The 16,850-nt window shown below is 41.8% G+C and overlaps 1 protein-coding gene across 3 annotated transcripts in view; it reads left to right on the top strand.

Annotated features, from left to right (window-relative positions):
• The first annotated feature begins 759 nt into the window (after nucleotides 1-759).
• The window catches only part of si:dkey-100n23.5 (cyclic AMP receptor-like protein A), a 52,395-nt gene continuing 36,304 nt past the window's right edge, over nucleotides 760-16,850 (top strand). For 2 of the 3 annotated variants that reach the window (XR_269936.3, XM_005475480.3), the window contains exons 1-8: nucleotides 760-957; nucleotides 6,218-6,267; nucleotides 7,695-7,749; nucleotides 8,856-8,912; nucleotides 9,009-9,069; nucleotides 10,958-11,045; nucleotides 13,898-13,987; nucleotides 14,491-14,529. Coding sequence is in view for 2 of the 3 variants with exons in the window: in XM_005475480.3 (XP_005475537.1) it covers nucleotides 877-957; nucleotides 6,218-6,267; nucleotides 7,695-7,749; nucleotides 8,856-8,912; nucleotides 9,009-9,069; nucleotides 10,958-11,045; nucleotides 13,898-13,987; nucleotides 14,491-14,529 (521 nt within the window). In the remaining variant the exon portion in view is untranslated. The remainder of the gene's footprint in view (nucleotides 958-6,217; nucleotides 6,268-7,694; nucleotides 7,750-8,855; nucleotides 8,913-9,008; nucleotides 9,070-10,957; nucleotides 11,046-13,897; nucleotides 13,988-14,490; nucleotides 14,530-16,850) is intronic. The other variant, XM_005475482.3, reaches the window with a different exon arrangement.

The following is a 16,850-nucleotide window of genomic DNA, read 5'->3' as shown; positions in this document are numbered from 1 at the left end:
ACTGCAGGTTAACTGGTATGAGATATCCTGCTTAAATAAACATAACAATGCAAAACTTTGTTCATGTGAACATTCACTAGCTTACTCAGCGTAAAGGTTCTTTTAATTTTGGGGAGATGTTATACTATAATAAAAACAATCTTGTTATTTCATCATATTTTTATGGTCATATAAACCTTACACATTTCACCATAACACATCAGGACAGGTAATGTTTCTGCTTTATTGTCCCTTTGTTAAACTGGAGAACAGAGGTATTGTATTGTATTCTACATTTATTTTGAACATATTAAAATAGTACAACAACAACAACAGAGAAAAAAGAGAGACAAAAGCTAGCAAAACAAAACGAAAACAAAACAATAATACTTATAAATAACTTGCATGTTCAAAAGGGAGTAGGAGGAAGCATAAGCTCATTTAATCCCACCCCTTTCCACTCTTTGGTAACTAATCATCAACACTCTTTCTTTCTGTTTATGCCCCATCCATCATAAATTCTTCTTTTGTTGCATGTATTTGCATTTATAACCCCACTAACACGCCAAAAGATATACAAATTTACAGATATATACATATATAAACATACTCGTGCACACACACACTCACACACACATATACAATCTCTAATGTGAAAATAGTGGGTCAGAACACCTGATCAAAGCCTTACCTCATCACTGTACTTTCCAAAAAACATATTTTTGTATGGCTTTCAGAAGCATGGGCTACAAAACCTCTGCACTCGATTTGTTCGCAAACAGTGTCTATCAGTTTTGTCCCTTTGCGCACACGGTAGAAACAGGAAGTACATGGAAAGCTACAGCAAAATAAAAACAAATCGAAGCGAAATTGGCTGAAAATCGCTGCGAATCAAAAATGGCCAGTCCAGATCCAAAGTCAAAAAGTAACGATTCAAGCTGCATATTTTTTAGCACTGATTCAGAAGACTATCAATGCGTAAGTAGTTGACGTCAGTTAAACTTCCGCTTTTAGCTAATTAGCTAGTTAGCCGCAAAACGTTTCACCATTTTTTCTCTTCTGGGGGACTTTGCTGATTAAAAGAGAGTAAAGGAAATGACCCATCCTGTTTTTAGTTCACTGATTAGTTGATAAACAGAGACCTAACCCCTGCTTGGTTCCCGCTGCTAAGCTTTGACACTTCACTCGATTTCATAGGCATCTCCCATGCTAGCTGCGGCTAATCAACGTTAACGTCATTTCAGAAACCTACTGTCAGGTCCACTGGCTCATTAAACGATAACTGGACTCAACCACACTTAACCAGCCTTACACTGTGAAACACTACTGTCAATACGTATTGTTAACATATCTTAGTTTATATCTAAGCCGTAGGCTTGGAAAGAGTGCGTTCATATGTTGGTCTATGTTAAAAATGATACGTGAGCCAATTTAGTAATTTTATCAATTTATGGTACATGTTTAAGGGAAACAAACAGGAAAACTTAAAAATATTTGTCCAGTTGGGGCCTCAAAGGTACAGTTTTTAATGAGATATTTAAATTTTTGTGTGCTATCATTGGGCAGCTCGTTTACTAAAACCAAGTTCATTTACTTTACCAAAACTAGAAAAAGTAGATTTTGAAAAATATTCCTTAAATAATCCTGACCACCAAGTTAATGTAAGTAAAAGATAGTCATCATTATGCTGAATACTCATTCAAATTCAATGCAAATTCAGACAAGGCTTAATTTATTTTAATGTAAGCAACTTTTCAAATTATCACACCTTTTATTCTTTCATTCAGATTTTCACAATGTATACACAAGTCTTTGTTCAAATACATTTTATAATTCAAACTATACAAAGGCAATAGATTAAACGCTTTTGAGATTTGAGATAAAATATTGTTATTAATTAAAATAATATAACAAGGTTTAAATATACTGAATTTTTAACATTTATTTGCAGTGAGTTTTTTTTCTCTTCAGATTTATAGTAGTGCTAGACCTAGAATTAGTCTTTTTCAGGAAAGGATGCAAGCTAAATGGAGTTACCTAAACAAAGGAAGGAAACTGAAATTAATTTGTCTTGTTTTGGTTATTTTGGTAGCGGAGTTCCATTGGTTAGAGTGACAGTCTCGATCTGATCAGGACAGAAACACAAAAGACTGACTGACCTTTGTTTTACCCGTGGTGTTCGCACATGATCTGATCATATCACATTCTGTTTGTTATGCCATATCACTGTTTGTTCTTTTCCTTTTAAACGCTAAACAAATTTTGGTAGCAGGCTTGCACGTCGGGTCGTGCATAATTACTGTTCTTTAAATTAGGTTGGTGGCAAATAAAATTGTTTAACAGTTATAAGAGACATGTATGAAGAAATCAAAGCCACATAAAAATTGGATTTATAACTAATTTTACCTCTTGACATGCAGTTTGGGCATCAGGAAGTTGGGACAAGACAAAATGTCATTTCGGGGGTTCTCAAGAGCTATTTTATATTTTAAATAATATTTTGGTACCCCTTTATAAAGCTAACTTTACATTTTGTTGGAGAGCAAGTGTAGTTTACACAGCAAATGTATGTTTTAGTATTTTGTGCATGGAATATTTTCAAGTTCCTGGGTGGGACCAGAGGTGTCCTTGTAGAATGGCTCAGTAGCTTTTACTCCACAATATTAATTTATTAGCAGCGGCTGTTTATGCTCCTATAAATGAAACTACCCAGTCTGTTTGAAACAGTTAATGTTTGTACAACATGAAGGTAGTGCTAACATGTTAATACATCAGTAGTAATTATGCAGTGATAGAATAATGTAACAGAGTTTTATGCAGATATTGACAGCATATCTGCGGTCAGTGATACAGTTTTATATTCTGAATATCTGATTGCTGTTCATTGCCCTCACAAAACTCACTACTTCTTTGAATATTATGGTGCTTGTATAGTGTCAAAATGTGTCAGAGAGTTGTGGGTTTTTTGGGGGGGGGGGTTTACTATGGCAACAGCAGTTGCTTCATGAAGATCAGTCTCTTCTTCAGCAGGGGGTTGGCAAAGGGCATCATCTGTCTGAACTGCTGAATCTCCTCTGCCTGCCACCAGTCCTTTGAAGCTAATTAAGAATACTGCTGGTGTTTAACCTCCTCAAATTTCCCCATATCACTTCACATCTTTGTTCTTGTTGCTGGCCCCCTGTTCTTTGCTTAATCTGGATTGAAAGCCTGATGGTAGGCTACATAGAAACTGCTCCTCTTATCTCTAATCCAAGGCCAAACCCTGCACTCTGGCGACTCAAACTCTGTGTCATTCCTCTGCTGCTTTGGGGCTGTAGTGGTGTTGAACTGCCCTATGACAGAAAGCGCAAATGTTGAGACAGCATCTGTCAGCCCTGTGCTAATATTTACCTAAAAAAAAAAAGAGACAGAGAGACATGGCAAACAATGACCCTAAACTCAAAGCGGCTTGAGGGTTCAATCAGCACCTCTCTGCAAATTCAAGTGCCAAACCTGGATACTATAAGGCACTAAACATACAGGTGGTATGGAGTGTGCACTCTTTAAAAGGTCATTGATAAATAAATTTATCAGGTGTAGCTTTCTGCCTAAACCAAAGTTGACATGAGCTTGGGAGATTAGATTGGAAAGACAAAATCAGTACTTTTTCTGGTACACTGAACTTGCTTGTGTGAGTAGGTGTGGGTCTTACGTGCCAGCAGTATCAGGCTGCAGGTTATCATCAGTTCTTGCAGCAGCTCAGCTGCGCTTGATAAAGTGTGCTGCAGTAGGGCTGTCTTGTGCGGTGCCCAGATCAGTAATGATGCAAAGGTAACTGCAATTTCCGGGGAAATAGCTGACTAACCCACATACAGATGTTCCTCAGTAAAGAAGGTAGCTATCTGAGTTTTCAGACAGTTTTTATTCATCGATTTCTTATTTTATCCTCTCATTATTAAAGATTGTGGGAAAGATGTTAATGCACATGTTTTTGTGGGCTTAGCAACACCTTGACTCATCGTCTACCATGCTTCCCCATCTTGACTTTTTTTTTTTTGGTGTATTTTTTCTCACACAAATGTTTCAGATCAAATTATAATGTGACAAGAATAACCCAGCTAAATGCAAAATACAGTTTTTAAAGTTAGCTAAACCTGCCTATCCCTGTGTGGAAAAAATATTTGCTCCCTAAACCTGCTCGCTGCAGCACGACCTGCAGTCAAGCATTTGCAATAACTGGCAATGAGCCTTTCAGATTTCAGAAATCAGATTTAAGTCCAGACTTTAATTAGACCATTCCAATTTGATTTTGATTTTTGTTTTTTGTGAGCCATTCATAGGTGGACTTGCTTGTGTGTTTTGTGCTTCATCGTCCTGCTGCATAACTTAGGTTGAACTTGACCTTCAGGGCCAGACATTCTCCTTCAGGATTTTATGGTAGAGAGCAGAAGTTGTGATTACATCAACATCTGAAGCAGCAAAGCAGCCCCCGACCATCACACGACCACCACCATGTTTGACATTTTAGTATATGTAACTCAAACCTTCCAGAAAAGTTGAGCTTTTGTCTCGTCAGTCCACACAGTATTTTCATCACGATGTTTCTTGGCAAATGTGAGATGAACTTTTGTTTGTTTTGTTAAGCAGCTTTTTTTTTTTGCCTTGAATCATGAGGCTGGTGAGGCCTGCAGTTCTTTAGATTTTGTTTTGGATTCTTTTGTGACCTCCTGGATCATCCGTTGATCATCTTGAGGTAATTTTGGTGGGCCAGACGCTCCTGGGAAGGTTCACTGTGGATCACTGGAGTCCTAAAGCCTTAGAAGTGGCTTTGTAACCCTTTCCAGACTGACAGATATCGATGTCTTTGTTTCTAAACTGTTTCTTTAGATTCTGGCATGATTGTTACTTGTGTTGCATCTTGAGATCTTATAGCCTACTTCACTTTGTTAGATAGATTATATTTAACTGATTTGTCAGTTGAGCAGGTCTAGCAGTAATCAGGTCTGGTTGCGGCTTTTTGAAAATATGACAGCCTTTTTCCTCAATAATTGAAGTCATCATTTAATACCAGATCAAGATAAGTGGAAGGAGACATATGGCAACAAATATACACCGACCCTCTGAATGGATTCTGCTGCATTGTAAACAGCCATATATGTTAAAATAAGGCTGTTTTCACTGAAGGTTCATTACTTTGTCAGCTTTTAGTAGGAATAAGACTCAGAGGTAAAACTCACAACTATGATATGAGGAGAAAAAAAATTAAAAAATGGAATTATGAACTTTTGTACCCTGAGCGTTGTTAACATTCCTGCAGTGCTACATTGGAAAGTCCTTCACATGAAACGAAGACAACAGGAAGGCCACACAGACAAAAAAGAATGTTTGAAGAATATGCCTTTAAGTAAATGAAATCTTTCCTATCTTAAAGCCTTTGAAAGCCTTAGCTTCTAAGTTATGCATTAAAGGAAGACTTAATTTTTTGCAGTAAATTTCCTTCTTTTTTGAAAGGGCTAGATATGACGCAGCAGTGTTTTTGCAGAAGTGATTATCAGACTGATCAAAGGAGCTCCTTGTTATTGTTGATGCGTCCCTTCCGAGAAAACACGTGTTGGACATGTGCAAAGGGCCAGTGCAGCGATGTTGCACGTCGGATTGTGCGGACGTGCCGTTGTCTGTTTTGTATGCAAGGCTTCTGCTGCTGGCCCGTTCATCTACCCAGAAGCTTACAGGACTGACTCGCATATAATTCATTCTCATCATTCTTTCACTTTCTGAGATCAGTTTCAGGTTGCACAGAGCTTTTAGCAGAAAATGTGGAGTGTCAGGTTCTAGCCGTGTCTGTGTTTCATTTCCCAAAGCTGTCTCAGAAGCCCTTTCTTTATAGTGCATTAAAATAGGTGGAATAGGTTCATGAACACTGTAGATGTGTCAGGTGCCTCCAGTTTTGATGCCCAGGTTGCCATAAGTGTATGCAAATCCTGTTCTTTTTTTTTTAGCTTGCACGTTTGCATTTATGTACACAAACACAGAGAACACATGCTAGAACAAATGGCAGATGTGTAGCCTGAGCTTATCAGGCACAGCGTTTGTACATCTGATGCCGTACGTGCTTCTAGTGCTTTCCAGTGCTTCCAGTACAACACACAGAGTACACTACAAGGAGTACGCATAATCAGCTGAAGATGTTTATATGTTGTTTTTATGATTAGTGCACGTGACCTGGACACTAATAGATTCTTTTTTTTTTGTTTTACAGGTGATTTTAACAGTAAAGCGAGCCACAGGAACCTTCTCATTAGTAGGATGGTGAATATATTTTGACTTATATCTTGCTCAAATTATTCTTTGTGTTCAGGGGTTGACTTTTTTTTCTACATTGCTAAGTATTTAAGATATACAGCTTGAGTGATGTGAGAATTTTGAAGACCGGTACCAATATTGGTGTTTGGCAATATAAAAAAGAAATCTGATTTTTTTTTTCCCCTTTCAGACACAAAAAAATATTTCTTATGTGTCGTTTATTTACTTGTTTACACCCTGACTGATTTGCACGGATCAGCTGGTTGCTTTGTTTTTGGTGTTCCAAAGGTGTGACAAGGAAGTTTCAGAGTGCCCTCTGATGGATAAATTATGCAATGTCAATACTCAAAACATGGTTGAAGGGTGTTTCTCAAATTAAGGATGACAAAAGGATGATGTGTGCATCGCATTTGCACTGCTCACACTGATCTAAAATTTGTGCTCGTAACCAGAGCCACAGAGTTGAAGAAGGACTTGATTAAAATTGAAAAAGATTCCATAACACAAGCGATGACTGCAGTATTTTGAGCTACATTGACAATGAAAATGAAATTGCAGTGCTTGTGTTCTCAGACTTAGCGAAGTTGTAGATCAAACCCAAAAATCACCCTTCTGTGTCCTGTTTGCTTGACATTTCATTAAGAGTACTACTTACTCATCTATGAATAGATAAATTAATGTAATCAAGTGGCCATCAGTGCATTATCTAGTACAGTCAGTGATATTTTCCAACACAGTATGTAGGTGTTAGTGGTATTTGATGTTGGTGATAATTTGCTTGATAGGTCAGTGGCCTTTCCACAGTGTTACATATTTGGCTAAGCTGCTAATTATACATCCAGTCATATAACATTTATAGAATATAATTAAGAGTGCTTGATGATCTTTTTTGCAATCATTATTGGAGATGATGTGGGTTGTGTTGGGGTGGATGACATAATAATGAACACTGTCCATGTAAAGCTTTCAGTGAGCCTTGAGGTTGCTTACGTAGGTAGAAAAAAATCATTGAAAATTGTAATGAAACTAAATAATTTATATCAAATTTTCTGAACCCCCAGGCTGGTAGCATTAAGAGTTTAAGTGGACAATTATTTTAGTTAGCAGTTCATATATTGGACTCTAGCATTCATACTGCTTTGACTTTACAACATTTAGCTCTGGTGGTCCTTTGTTGACACGGATTAGGCCCTTCACACGACTCTAAGCAAGCCGTAGCGGTTTAGTTTTTATTAATTTCAGCCTAAACAAGCTTTCATGCTTAGTGATCTTACTACAAGCTAAACAGTATTAGCAGTTAAGGGTACAAGAGAGCCTGCAGGGTTACGTGCTGGAGTTGTGATGATGTATAGAGCAGTAATTGGCCTGTAATGCTCAAACCGGTGCCCTTGTAATTAGCCAATCTCACTGATGTTTTTCTTCTCTCTCCTCAGCGTTTTCATGCTGTTTGTAATCTGGCTGCTTCGCAGGTATCACTCTTTGGCGCAGGTAAATTTGTACCTACGGTGTTCAGTATGTGTTTGACACTTCTTTTCCATTCCTGTTTGCTTCATTGCCAGCAGAAAGATGTTTAATTAGCCATGGCAAATCTTGGCATAATTGAATCCAATTAAAATGCACCAGATTAATGAAATGTGGAGTTAATTGACTTAATGGTCATTCTGCGATAGTGGTTGCCGTCTTGGGTTTTTTCTTTATTTGTTTTTTCTCTCTCCAAATGAAGAAGTTTAAATATATATAAAAAATGTTGGCTAGCTTTTTCTCCAGTGTGCTGCTCTTTCTGTTTTGTGTTTTTGAGACCATGTGGAATTTTTTGTGTTTTTTAAAGCCGGTCCAGCAGGAATGTCAGGTTTAGCAGCAGTGCATATTATCCTCTTAATCTGAAGTAAATGACAGCTTAGTGTGGGGCTCTGATGGATCCTATTACCTCTGGAGCAGGTTGCAGGGAGTGACCTCACATCCCTAATGCTCTTCCTCCTCCTCATCCTCCTCCTCTGCTCCTCTTATGCCACATAAACCTTCTCCTGTAGTCCATCCACTTTCAAAGGTTATCTGTCAGTCAATAGTCTTTAGTGCTCTCAAGGCCCTCCTGCGCTCTTTTCCTGTCTCCACCTCTCTCTGTTCACCCCCATCCTCCCCACCCCTCCTCCTGCTCTGTAGCCTTGGCCGGGTCACTGTGGGACGCAAATTGATAAAATACTCTGTGTGTGTGTGTGTTTGTTTGTTCATTTGTCTTTTTGTGTGCAGCCACTTCCACACTGCGTTACCACCTTTACAGGCAGAATTTAACTAACATCTGGCGAGCACAACCTTCCCTCTGGAAATTCTGCAGCGTACAGATTATTGATTCATTTCATATAAAATACAATGATTTTGCTCTAAAGCGAGTGGAAATACGGAGACTCTATCGTATGTGATATTTTCACCGAGTTGTCACCAGGGATCCCAGTCTGTCAGTTACATCAGTGATCATTCGAACAATAATTTGCCCCTTCTCTCTAAGTGAATATAAATGCGCAGTCTTTTTTTTTCCACCTTGGATGTTTTCTTAGAGAATAATTCTTTGTGTCTTTTTTTTAATTTCCACTGTACAGAAGATGATTCTTAGCCTGACTGTAGCGGCCTTCTTTGACAGCGTAGCATATGTCATGGTGAGTTACTCTTGTGTCTTCCACTAAACACACACGCAGTCTTTTTTTTGTTTTCAGCGGTTGTAAAAACTGTGCCGCTTTTCTTTCTCTGACCAGGGTGAGTCCCAATCAGATGGATCACTTTGTGATTTCCAAGCCTGGTGGCTAACGTATTTTGGTAAGAACAGTTTAATTGAGTGTTTATTGGTGTAGTTTGCACGACAAGCATGTGTAACAATAGACATCGAGCAAAGACATCAGATAAAGAGCTCGTGTATCACATGCTCTTTGCATTCCTGAGATTATGAACAAAATGTCTCCTGATATATAAATATAAGGGGAGTTGTTTGTGCATTCAAGTGAGCTTTCCACTGTTGATCAAATAACTGCTACAACCCTGCTTTTCTGTATTAAAATAGATCCTTAAATCAGAAGTATTCATTACTCAGAAATGCTTACTCATATGTTGGTAATCAGTCTGTTTTTTCTCAGTCATAATATGATGGATATGTGCTTTTGTCGCGTTTGGCATTGTGATTGTGGTTATTCTGTTTTATGCTATGGATTTAAAATTAATTCAGGGACTGTGTCATAGATAGCCAGATAATATTCCGTTAATTTCCACCCAGCGTGTCCTACCCTGAGTTCTCCAAAAAAGGCAATGATCGTTGTTGCTAACAAAGTGGTTAGGCCGGCTCAGCTTTTATAAGTATTCACACACAAGTATGTGCCAAGTATGGGTGTGTAATATTTGCGACTATGTTTTGTATTCATTGGCCTGTTGCTACCTTTTTAGTGTACCTCCTTCAAACCAGAGGGCGGTACATTAAGAAGTGTATGAGGAGACGATTCTCCGCCAATGACAATACAGGACTTCTGATTTCATTTGTGACAACCGGGCACACCTCAAGGTTCTTAGTGTTCATTTGCTTCAGGATTCTCGGGTGTATTTGCTTTGCTTGCATTTGTTGCAATTAGCGTTGATTAGTTTAAAGATTCTTAGTTAGGACTGGCTGTTAATACGACGCTACACCAGGCTCGTTTTATTGGTCTCGTTGGCAGACACTCACCTACACGAACACACACGCGCGCGCAAACACACACACTCAGATTGATGCAGGGTAATGGACGGTGAGTTAGTGCTGCAGGGTTGGTGTGTGTCACCTTGGTTTATCATGAGGATCCTCGCGCTGAGGACAAACGGGCGCACATAAACACCAGCTGAACCGGCACTTTGTTCTGTAGCACAGCGTCGAGTCTGGCGGGAGCCGCAGAGCACAGCTCCGCTTTTAACTCCCACCAATAAAATTTTATGAAATGTGTTTGAAATAGAGGAAGGCGGTAGCAGGGGCAGCAGCAGGACAGGAGGTGAAGCCGAGCTGTATGTTGTCCAGCTCGAGAAAACCTTTGGCTGCCTTCTGGTTATGTAAAATGCATTAGCTATTGCAGTGATAGTAATTTATTAAAATAATGACATAAACAGCCATTCTTCTTCTTTCTTGGCAATTGCACAGCAATCCCAAAGGTTCCCTAAATATAAGGGGAGCATGTGTAGTGGAAAATATATTTGTGTAAATGCGAAGCTGTCCTTCTAGACTCTTCCTCGCCACTGTGTACACCCATTTTCCCGTGCTGCTGACTGTGCCTTCCTTCTCCTTTCTTTATATCTTCTTTTCATTGTTTTAACACTCGCCGTAGTCCACTCCGCCACCTCCACCCCTGATTACCCTGCCCCTCACTTTACTGCTCTTTTTTTCTCCCTCCCTCTCTAGTCTTATCTCCCTTCTGCTTTTCTACAGTTCATCATTTTCTCTCTTTGAGCTCCCACCTCTCATCCATCACCCTAAGCTACAGGTTTCCCTCATATTACTGCTGAATGGGCCTTCATTTATCAAAAAGTGGAACACATGCACACACGCGCGCACGCACACACGCACTCTCTCGCTCTCTTTCATGCATAGGTGTATGTTTGGACACATTTGCAGGTGCATGCTGTGTGGCAGCGAGCTGTGTTGTAATTTGACCTTGGTGTTTTTCTGTTTGTGTGTGTGTGTGTGTGTCTGTAGACTGGAGTGCCTTGGCTTGGGTTTGCCTCATCACACTAAACCTCTACCTCAACCTGGTCAGAGAAATAAGCACCAACAGATATGAAATGTAAGTAGGGAACTACTTAAGGATTTTTTTTCATTTGTATAACATCTTTTGATTTATCTTTTGGTTTGTTGTGTCTTTAAATGTCCTTTTTTCTAACCTGCTTCACAAAATGTAAATTTATTCAAATTGTAGTGTTTCAAGAGAGCAACGACAATTCCTCATATTGGAGAGGATGCAATCACTTGTTTATCACTTATCAAAGATGTCACTGATTGTATTTTTTTCTAATCTAGCCAGTTATTAATAATTTGATAAATTATTTAAACTTTGCATAATCCGTTTATCCCTCGCGTGCATGAGCAGTTTTTTTTTCTTTCTCTCTGTGTCCACATTTGAGTGTTTATTTGTGTCTTGTTTTGGGCTCTTCCTCCTTCGCGTGTGTCTTGTATGTCCATATGCATGTTTGGTCTGCCAGAGCATGTGTCTCCCCACAGAGCATCGACAGACCCCTCCTCCTCCTCCTTTTATGTTCCAGCCAGCCGACACTCTAATTGAAAAGGGAGTGAGTGTCAGCCGTTAAGTGCGTTCTAGTGTGTGTGTGTCTGTGTGTGTGTGGGCGCGCATACCCATCTTCACGCTTTGTGGCTCTATGTCTCTATGTTGCTGTCGCTCAAACTCCCATGAGCACTTTCCATGGCGCAAGTGTGAATTCGCCTGTGTGTGTGTGTGTAATATTTTTGCATTTTTAATGCCTAATGAAAGCTTTGTGAGAGAAATGCACAATCTGAAGGGGGAGGGAAAAAAAGACGCAACTATGTGTGCTACGTCAAGCCAAATTGTTAATAGGCGTATCCTGTTGATGTGTCTTGGTGGTCCAGAAAAAAAAGTCCCACCCTTGTGTGCGAGAGGGTGGGCCATTAAGATGTGTACGCCACCCACCACCACCCCCATGGGAGTTTTCCTGCATTGATTAGCAATACGCCAGACAATATAATGGTGGTATAACTCAAAAGGTGACGGTTTTATGGGTGCTGGCAAGGGGCAAACTTGGAGGCCAAAATGAGCTTGCTTCAGAGCCTTATCTGCTGCATACCTCTTATAAGTCCAGGGGGAGCAAAGTGGGAGGAGGATATATCTGTATATTTGCGGCTGGTCGCACATGATGTGAAGAGGGGGAAAAACACAGCGCTTTAATAGTAAGAGCGAAGCAAAGACGGCGTGTCAGTGGGGCTCTCGTGTGTTGACTCTGCAGAGAGAAGCTGCATGTGTTTAGGAGGCAGTATGTGGCTTTGCATGCATATGCAATTACGTCTCAGCCCCCTAACCCAACCTCCCACCCTCTCGCTCTCGCACTCACATTCACGGGGACGGCACAGCGTGATGGTTTATGAATGAACAAACTGCTAGAGGAGATGGAGAACGGAGGCCGGATGATCTAAGAATGATTGAAGTGGATGCAAGAGAGGATAGGAAGTGTGCACACGCGCTCGTGTGTGTGTGTGTGTTTGTGTGTGTGAATGTTTATGAGGATTTGAAGTAAGAATTCACGCAAACCGAATGTGCTGGGCGATAGAAGCTAAAGGGGTGGGGGCGGTAGAGAAGTGGTGTGAGGCAGTGAGAAATGAGATTGAGCCTCGAGAGAGATTTCTATATGAGCTCGTGCGTGTGCGTGTGTGTGTCTGCATACGTGTGGGTGTGTATGCAGGTGTGTGAAATGCGGCACGCATAGCAGTCCTGCTGTGCCTCATTAAGCCCATGTTGAGCGCAGCTCCGGACCTCGTCATCTCCCTCTCAAAGCACTGCAAGTGTGTGACGCGTGTGTTGCAGCGTGCATGCTGGTGCGTGTGTGTTTGGGAGGGGGTGGGGAGCGAGGGCTCTGTGAGCTCTCAGCATTGATTTCCTGACAAGCCCCCCCACGTATGCACCAGTTGTCATGCCATGCACTGGCAGCACCGATTTCACCGTTTGTATCCTCCCGCCTTGTCTTTCTTTGTTTTGTTTTTTTCTTTCTGCCCTCTTGCTTGCTTGTTTTCATCTTTCTCACACACTTCCTTCTCATGTTCGATCTAAAGACAAACTCTGTCTGGATCCATATATTTACTATGTGTCTCTCCCGCCTACTTTTCTGTTCTATTTAAGCCAGCAGCCTTCTCTTTCTTCCTGCTCCTCCCACACACTCACGGCTGTCCATCAGCAAGAGGGTCGGGGAGAGGGGAGCGTACAGTGCGCCCCAGTGAAATAGAGTGATAAAGTGTGTGTGTGTGGGTGTGTGTGTCACACAACTGGAGTGGGATTGAGCGTGTGTCAGCTGTGTCACCACTGCTCGATTGACCGTACTCGGAACAAGTCAGGGCAGGACTTCCACTCTATTGACCAGGCGACGCTGTACGCTCTATAAAGTATCGACTCCCACACAGACGCCGAAGACACTGGCACACACACCTCGTCTGGCACACACACTCTCAAAAGGCCGTCACCATCACTGTTATCATTTTTCATCAATAGCCTGTATGAGGCTCTCCAGCCTCCTTAACCTCTTCCTTTTGAAAGTAGACTGTTTTTATAGTGCGCACACATATTTTAGGTACACAGTTACACTTAAATTGTCCATCCACTAGGATCCCCTTGAGTGAGAATCTGCATCCTGCTTGTGGTTTTGATTCAGGGATTTCCACTGAAAATCATCTTTTCCCCAACAGTTAAGCTAATTATGGTTTATATTATCATGAGTAATTGGCTGTCTGGCTGTTATAGACATTCGTCTGGACCTGAAAAATGACCCTAGTGCGAGTGCCAACAAAGGGATGACGTGAAGAAGAAAAGAATTGATTTATTTATAAGCTTTTTTTTCCAGGGAAAAACCTGCCGAACCCTCTGTGCTCATAATGAAATAAATGTGTTCCTTTTATCAGGTTTTACCATCTGATGGCGTGGGGGGTACCTTTGGTCATGGCCTCGCTGCCGCTGTTCAAGGGTTACTATGGCCCCGCAGGAGCCTGGTGGTGAGTATGCCCCAGCTGGAGTGTAGTTTTTGTGTTTTGTCAGCTAGTGACCGTGTATTTTCCATTAAATGTCTTTTCTTTCAAGGGAGGCCACAGCACTGGCCTCATTCCAACTCTAGATTTGCTTCAACCATTATAGGAGTTTATGTGCTTAAAATTGGCAATTATCAGCACATCTGATCACAGTGCAACACCTCCTCGTGCTCTCCGGTTCTTGTGGTAAATGGGAAAGGCATTATTTGTTTGGAGGGTTGTTAAAGGGGGTGAGGAAAAGTGGAAGAGGCCGAGGAGAGGAGGCGGTGGAATGAGAATTGGGACAGAGCCTTAATCTCCGGGCTCGGCTCTCTCTTTCCACTCTCGGCTTATTAATAGCTACAGCTGCACAGCTTCTCCCCTCTGCAGTCACACAAGTCTCTCTTCCGCTCACGCTCTCCCTTTTCCTTTGTAACCCCCTCATCGCTCTCTCTCTCTCTCTCTCTCTCTCTCTCTCTCTCTTCCCCCAGCTGGATCACAGACGATCACGTAGCCTGGAGATTTGGGATGTAAGTAGACCCTTTCAGCACCGCCATCAAAGCTTCCCCCACTGGGGGAGATGGGGAGGAGGAGGGAGGAGAAGGGCTGTCTCTGCAGGGAAATGTGAAGGGTTGCATGTCAGGGGAGCCTGCAGGGTTTTTTCCCCCTTGGTGCAAGGCCAAGAAGTGTGTGTGTGTGTCTGTGTTTGTGTGTGTGTGTGTGTGTGTGTGTGTGTGTGCGCGCATGCATGTGTGGATGTTCCTGTGTCTGCCTCTGCCTTGTCAGATTTAGGGGAGTTGCTACACTGTGTATTTAAGTGTTTAGGACGGCTATGAAGGATTATGCCTGTCTACTGCTTTCTGCAACTGGCCCTAAGTCTGCAAGGGCTCTGCCAATCCCCCGGTGCAGACACTTAAACACACACACACACACATACACACAACAACACTTTGCTATGAGCCAAGGTAATCGCGTTGCTGCTCGCAGCATCAGCAGGGAATCAATCTTTTTAAACAAATAAGCACACACACGTATACACACACACAGAGGCAGACTCACTCAGACAAACACACACACGCACACATATATAGAGAACAACACATAGCTATCAGCTGTGCTAAACGAGCCCGTGTCTCTTTTATCAGTGCTCCTCTGCTCCCCGGCTCTTTCTAGTTTTCCACGCTGTCGTGGCCCAGGGGGACGAGTCGCTCAGAGGATCAGGGAATCTTCATTAGCCCTAATTACATCAAACCAGACGAGAGATTAGAGGCCAAGGCAGCACCCGTCAACGGAAAAAAACACATGCACTCAAACACACACACAGCATGCTGACACCTTGTGGGGGGCAGAGGCTGTAGTATTAAAGGTGAAAAGTGGAAAAGGCGGGAGGGTTAACATACAGAGTCTAGTTGGACGGAGACAGGGAATTATTCAGCACAAGAAGGAAAGAGGATCGGCATTGCAGGACGGGAAGGAGAAGGGAGTCAGAGAAATAGATTGTCCTCGTGTCTGCCCACGCCCTGTAGTGTGTCTTCATCAGAGTTCAGCGAAGCGCGCAGGCAGAACAGAGGAGGCAGGGAAGGTTTGACGGAGGAGGGGGTGTGCGAAAGGGGATGAAAAAGGAAGGAGAAAACAAAGCGGAGGACAGGGCTGTGTGATGAAGGTGCAGAGTTTCAGGGCTTGAGTCAGCAATTGGAAGCACTCGAGCTTAGCTGAGTCAACGCTCTTAGAGGTCCCGCATCGGTGTGTGCCACCGGCCCCACTCAAGCATACGGCTGAGAAATAACAGTGAAAATAACTTTGCAAGTGGAAGTTAATGGTTATGTGGTTGTTTTAGCTGCATTGCTTTACAGATGTTACAGAAGTCTGTGGATCTGATCAACATTTTGGTCCAGATTTAAATACGCAAAAATGCGTGCAGATTTTCTTACAGAATGCATTTTTATACCTGTGATCGTTGTTATATTCTTTTGCAGCAGTGACTTTCTTTACAGCGGCAATGCAAGACTTTTTTTTATACTGCCCGTGTTTACTTACCATTTTGTCCGCACCTGAGAAGGTGTGCACAAGGGCACTAAGAGTTAGCTTGGACTGGACACCTCATTTCTTTGCTTTTGGTCATCATGTGTTTCCAGTTATGTTTTTATTAGACATGCCCCTAAATTTGAACCTAGCCTATGTAGTAATTTCAGTGAATCTCCTATTATTATAAAGTGCTGTCACTTTCAGTTTTATATTGCAGTCTATGAGTTCGGATGTAAAATAAGTGGGGGCTTGTCCGGGATTTGACCCATACCCCTAGATCTCCTGACTGATTGATCTCCTAGCTCTTTACTTCAGTTCTAACATGAGGCTACCATTTGTGGTTTTAAAAAACAATATTTTAGCACTCACACGTAGATCTTATGCTTACTGCAAGTATGTGAAGGTCCAGTTGGGACAGAGCAATGTTAATTTGATGATCAGTGGTTAAATATGAGGCTCCATTTGAATTCAGTTTGCTGTCCATTTCTGTTGTGTTCACCCAATGACGCTGCACGCTTGGGTTGCCTTTAAGTCAAAGCACCTCTAGCTAGGCTGTAGATACCTTATGGCTTTTCCATTAGTGCATCAAGTGAGACCCGACCTTCATCCTGCACACACTTCTCCTCCTTCCCTGCTTCTAAGTCTCCACCTCTCTTTCTGTCTCTCAGGCCGTCCTTCCTTGCGTAAGTGGTTGATCGTGATCTTTCACTGTGTGCTAGGATCTCCCAGGTCAAAGCTGACGGCTGCAGTTGATCGTTAACCTGCATAGACGGGTCTCTACCATGCTCTCGTCTTCTAGCAGGCACTTCAATTAAGACTTCTTTCA

Source organism: Oreochromis niloticus, linkage group LG16, assembly GCF_001858045.2.
Source record: "Oreochromis niloticus isolate F11D_XX linkage group LG16, O_niloticus_UMD_NMBU, whole genome shotgun sequence".
In the NCBI taxonomy this organism is placed as follows: Eukaryota; Metazoa; Chordata; class Actinopteri; order Cichliformes; family Cichlidae; genus Oreochromis; species Oreochromis niloticus.
This window is presented reverse-complemented; position numbering and strand designations above follow the sequence as displayed.